Here is a 5,091-nt window from a genome sequence, read left to right as displayed (position 1 = left end):
TTGTTTGTGTTTTTTTTAAATTTTAATCAAATCTACATCTTATCTACAAGTAATTTTGCATATGTTCAAATACTTCTGTAAGCTTGCCTGCCAGGAGAGCTATCCTTATTTTCTGCGTATCTGTCTTCTGAGTGCTTCTTTTCCCCCTCGTCATAATCTTACCACTGCCTTTCCACATCATAACCTTGTGTTTGTCTATAACGCTTTCTTATCTCACTCAGAGCTGGCAAAATGTTTTTGATACTTCCCTGAGAAGTCTCCTTTCTAATCACTACCACCTTGTTAGTTTTCCTTCACTGGTGAATAAAACATTTTTATGTCTTTTAGCCCTTGAATATTGGCTCATATTAAAGTGTTAAGTGTTAGTATTAAGAACAAGTTAGTGAGCCAGGTAGTAGTGGTGCATGTCTTTAATCTCAGCACATGGGAGACTGGGCAAGTGAATCACTGTGAGTTTGAGGACTGCCAGGATTACACAGAGAAGCACACTCTCAAAAAACAAACAAAGACAAAACAAACAAACAAACAAAAAACACGTTAGCTCTGAATGTGTGTAGGGGGGTGCTCATTGTAGTCTCATTTTGAGTTATACACCTGTCTTTTTTTTCCCTCTGTCTGGCATCAGTAAGTGGCTCCCAAGCTACTCAAATTCCTGATTGCTGGGAAGGCCCTCCCATTTCCTGCTTGGTGGAAATGAATCTGGGTCCAGGAAAATAGACCAGATGATGCATGGTCTTCACACTGCCCCTTGTGCTTGCAGGAGTATCTCCTTCCCTGGTCTTCAACTCCATTTCCCTTTCCCCAGAGAAGCAGTCAAGTCTGTCTGCTGTGGGTGAGGAGGGAGCCCATCTGTGTGTGGTGAGGAGGGACGTGCATGGCAGTGTCCTTCCAGGTGATGCCTTTGTTGGCCTCCCACTCATCCTGGTTTACATGGCTGTATCCTGCAACCAATCCTGAGTATTTGGGTGCTTGTTCTGTGGTTGCTATTCTGCAGCATCACTTCCACTACAGAGCTTAGCTGTCTTAGTTGCAAGTTGGTCACCTTCTACCCAGCCCTCTCAGTATCTAAAGATAGTGCTTGCTGCTGCCCTCACATTCACTTTCATTGTCTCTGTGGCCACTCTTCTTAGAGTGAAGTTTTAGAGATGTCCTTAATGGGCATGTACAAGCACCCATCTTCCCCCAGAACTGGAGATCTTCAGATCGGCTGTGTTTTAAAGTCAACCTTTAGTGATTGTCAGTGGCTGAGAAGGGGCTCTAGGGAGTACCTGGTACAAACCTGCTCTCCTTTCCCTGACACAAAGGCAGACTATAAACAGAGCCCAACTATGTTACATAACTCAGTATCTTTCCCTGTCCTGGGGAGAGTTTGTGCACCTGTTCTTGACAGTGTGAACTGCTGAGTTTGGTGTTGTTCATCTCTCTGGAGAAGGTGCCTCTGGCCTCTATTCATAGCTGCTCTTTTCCTGCCTTATCCTTTATTTCTTCTAAGCCTCTACTGCTTCTGCCCCTTCAGGATGTTTTGCATGCTCACCCTTCTTCTGCCTCTCAAGTGTTGAGATTAAAGGCTTGCACCATAATGCCTAGCTAAAAATATCTTTCAGTTAAATTTTTCAGTTAAAGATCTTTTTTCCATACTTGTTGCAATTGTAAATAAATATTCTGGCTTTTCCTGCTAATTTTTTTAATTGGTTGGTGGTAATCATGAGAAAACTATTGATTTTTAGGTGCTGAACTATACATAATTTAGTTTTTCTCATTTTTTTGAGCCATACACTAGCCTAATATAGCATAATTTTTAAATTATATTTATTTTTCCATGTCTTTTATAGAAAATGTAGAAAGTACAAAAGAAATTTAGGAAAGTGATATTTAATGCCACTACATAGAAAGGACTACACTGTTAATACCTTGCCATATTTTCTTGAGGCTTTTAGAAATACTTAGAACTATTAGTATTTTTTATATTAAAATGTCATAAATAGCCAAGCGTGGTGGTACTTACCCTTAATTCCAGAATTCTGGAGTCATATACAGGTGAATCTTTGTGAGTTTGAGACCAGCCTGGTCTTCAAAGTGAGTTCCAGGACAGTTAGAGAGAGCTATTACACAGAGAAATTCTGTCTTAAATAAGATAAAATGTCATAAATATCCTATTGATTAAATATTATTTTACCATATGTCATAGTTACTTTAGTTACTTTTTTATTATATTTACGTGTGTTTGTGTGTGTGTGTGTGTATGTGTGTGTGTGTAAAACACACATATGGCGGTCAGTAGACAACCTGTAAGCATCTTTCTCTACTAACGTTTGATCCTGGGGATTGAATTTGGTTAAGCTTGGCTGTAAGCCTCTGAACCATCTCATTGCCCCTTAGTTATGTCTTTGTGTTGGACATCTCTGTTGCCTCCAATTCTTCATTTATTAAACTTTTTAAGAAGTACTTTAAAGGCCAGTGAGATTATTCAGTTGATTGAAGCCTGAAGACAGAAGACCTGAGTTCAGTTCCTGGGACACTTGTGGTGGAAAGAGAGAACTGACTTGTGCAAGTTGTCTGCTGAACTCTAGACAGGTGCTGGGAAACAAGTGTGTACACACACACTCAGTAAATGTTGAAACATACTGCAAGCTCTTCTATTTGAAAATAATAAGGACCCTTCTTCAGCCTCAGTCTGCCATTAATGAAATGAAGCTAATGATCATCCTTTCCCCACAAGGACTTTGTGTTCTTGTTTGGTTTTGCTTTAAAATAGGGTCTCACTATGTAGCCCAGGCTGACCTTGACCCCAAGATATCCCTCCCTTACTGTCCCTCATAAGTGGGGTCACAAGTGTGCACCACCACACCTGATACTCTAAGAGTAGCTATGAGGGTTAGATATGAAGACGAAGCCGAGTCCTTGTCATGGCTCCCGGCACATGACAAATGCTCCAAGCAATGTCACCTGGCATCATTTTAAACCACTAAGTGCTGCTTAGGTCCCCACACCTCTTTGCTATCAGCATCTGTTCTTTCTATCTAAATAACAGAGACTGAAGGTTAGAGAGATTATGTCAGCTGCCCATTTGATCATTCTTAATGCCTAAGTACTTCCTTTTTCTTTTTTTTTTTTTTAAAGAGCAATCCTCACGTGGATTTGGAACCTGGGACCTTTACTGATTTTATGTTATCTTACTGTGCCCAGGACTTTGTGCATACTAGGTAAGTGACCTATCCCTAAATGACATTCTTACCCTTGACCTAGAGAGCTAGGGATGAGAGCAGGAAAATAGAACACAGTTCCTGACAGGGACAGAGACTATTTCTTACATTAGTAAAAGAAAAAAAAAAAAGCTTGAAACTAATGTTAGAATAACCAACACAACCTTTTTTTTCCCAATCTTTAAAGAGCCTACACATTTATTCTAAACCAAGTAATTTTTAAAGATGACAATACTCCAGGTGGTGGTGGTGCATACCTTTAATCCCAGTACTTGGGAGGCAGAGGCAGGCAGATCTCAGAGTTTGAAGCCAGCCTAGCCTACAGTTCCAGGACAGCCAGGGCTACACAGAGAAACCCTGTCTCAAAAAAAAAACAAATAAACAAACAAGCAAGATGACAACACATTGGGCAAGTTATAATGTCTTTAATATTATATATATTATAATGCTGATTTTGTAAACTTGCTTCCAGATCGCAGTGCTCCCTAACAATGGCCTGGGCAAGCAACCAGACTCTCATCTCTCACTTTGTCCTCCTGGGCCTCTTCACCCACTCTCCACTGCATCTCTTCCTCTTCTCCATCATTATGGTCATGTTCCTGGTGGCCCTCTCAGGCAATGGGCTCATGATCTTGCTCATCCTTATAGACTCTCGCCTGCACAGCCCCATGTACTTCTTCCTCAGTTGGCTGTCCCTCATGGATCTCATGCTCATCTCCACCATTGTGCCACGGATGGCTGCTGACTTTTTCATGGGCCGTGGCTCCATCTCCTTCACTGGCTGTGGCCTCCAGATTCTCTTCTTCCTCACTCTCCTGGGGGATGAGTGCTTCCTGCTGGCCTTCATGGCCTATGACCGCTATGTGGCCATTAGCAACCCGCTGAGGTACTCTGTAATTATGAGCCGACGCGTCTGCTGGCTCATGGTAGCGGGGTCTTGGCTCTTTGGCCTGGTAGATGGACTGATCCAGGCTGTTTTTACACTTCGCTTCCCTTACTGTGGTTCTCAGGAGATCGACCACTTCTTCTGTGAGGTTCCTGCTGTGCTCAAGCTGGCCTGTGCTGACACCTCTCTCTATGAGACCATGATCTATGTCTGCTGTGTCCTCATGCTTCTCCTGCCCTTTTCTGTCATCTCAGCCTCCTACCTCCGGATCCTGGTGGCAGTGCTCCGGATGCGCTCTGCAGAAGGCCGGCGGAAGGCCTTCGCTACCTGTTCCTCCCACATGGTTGTGGTCTCCCTCTTCTACGGGGCTGCCATGATCACGTACATGCGGCCACAAGCCTACCACTCCTCCAAGCAGGATAAAGTGGTCTCTGCCTTCTACACCATGATCACCCCCATGCTCAACCCTCTTATTTACAGCCTAAGGAACAAAGAAGTGACTGGGGCCCTGAGGAAACTCCTGGGAAAGTGTCCCTGTGGTGGTGGGGCTCTTGGTTGAAGTTGGTGTCAGAAGACATGAGGTGTGGAGCTTGAGAGCCTGGATCCGTCAACTGCGGTTTGTCTCAGGGAGACGCAAATGTACCCTATTGAAAACGTGCACACTTTTATGTTTCCTTCATTTTTGAATGTTGTTACTGGGTATAAAACTATACACTGACATTTATTTTCTGTCTTTAAATGACTTTTTATTAGCTTCTCTGGTTACTTCTGATAAGTACTCAACTATGTCTTTTAATGGAGACCCTGTATGGTGAGGTTACTTTTGGCTACTTTTCTTTACACATCTCGTCTTCAGCAACTTGAAAATGGTATGTCTCTAGTGTGGACTTGTTTTTAATCTACGGACTTGAATTCCCCTAAGACTGTTAGATCAGGTGAGTAGACAGTAACAATCATTTAAAAGACAATGTGTACAAATACCTAGCAAATTTTAAGGTTATT

The 5,091-nt window shown here is 42.6% G+C and overlaps 1 protein-coding gene across 1 annotated transcript; it reads left to right on the top strand.

Moving 5' to 3' along the window:
* The first annotated feature begins 3,694 nt into the window (after window positions 1-3,694).
* Window positions 3,695-4,648, top strand: LOC114629624 (olfactory receptor 56-like). Its single transcript, XM_028777688.1, has one exon. It carries the CDS (start codon window positions 3,695-3,697, stop codon window positions 4,646-4,648), a length of 954 nt encoding a protein of 317 aa, XP_028633521.1.
* Window positions 4,649-5,091: the final 443 nt, after the last annotated feature.

The sequence above is a fragment of the Grammomys surdaster genome, unplaced genomic scaffold (assembly GCF_004785775.1).
Source record: "Grammomys surdaster isolate TR1022 unplaced genomic scaffold, NIH_TR_1.0 313, whole genome shotgun sequence".
In the NCBI taxonomy this organism is placed as follows: Eukaryota; Metazoa; Chordata; class Mammalia; order Rodentia; family Muridae; genus Grammomys; species Grammomys surdaster.
This window is presented reverse-complemented; position numbering and strand designations above follow the sequence as displayed.

Excerpts from the sequence above, each read along its gene's own strand:
- LOC114629624 (XM_028777688.1), top strand. The coding sequence starts at position 3,695 with ATGGCCTGGGCAAGCAACCAGACTCTCATCTCTCACTTTGTCCTCCTG.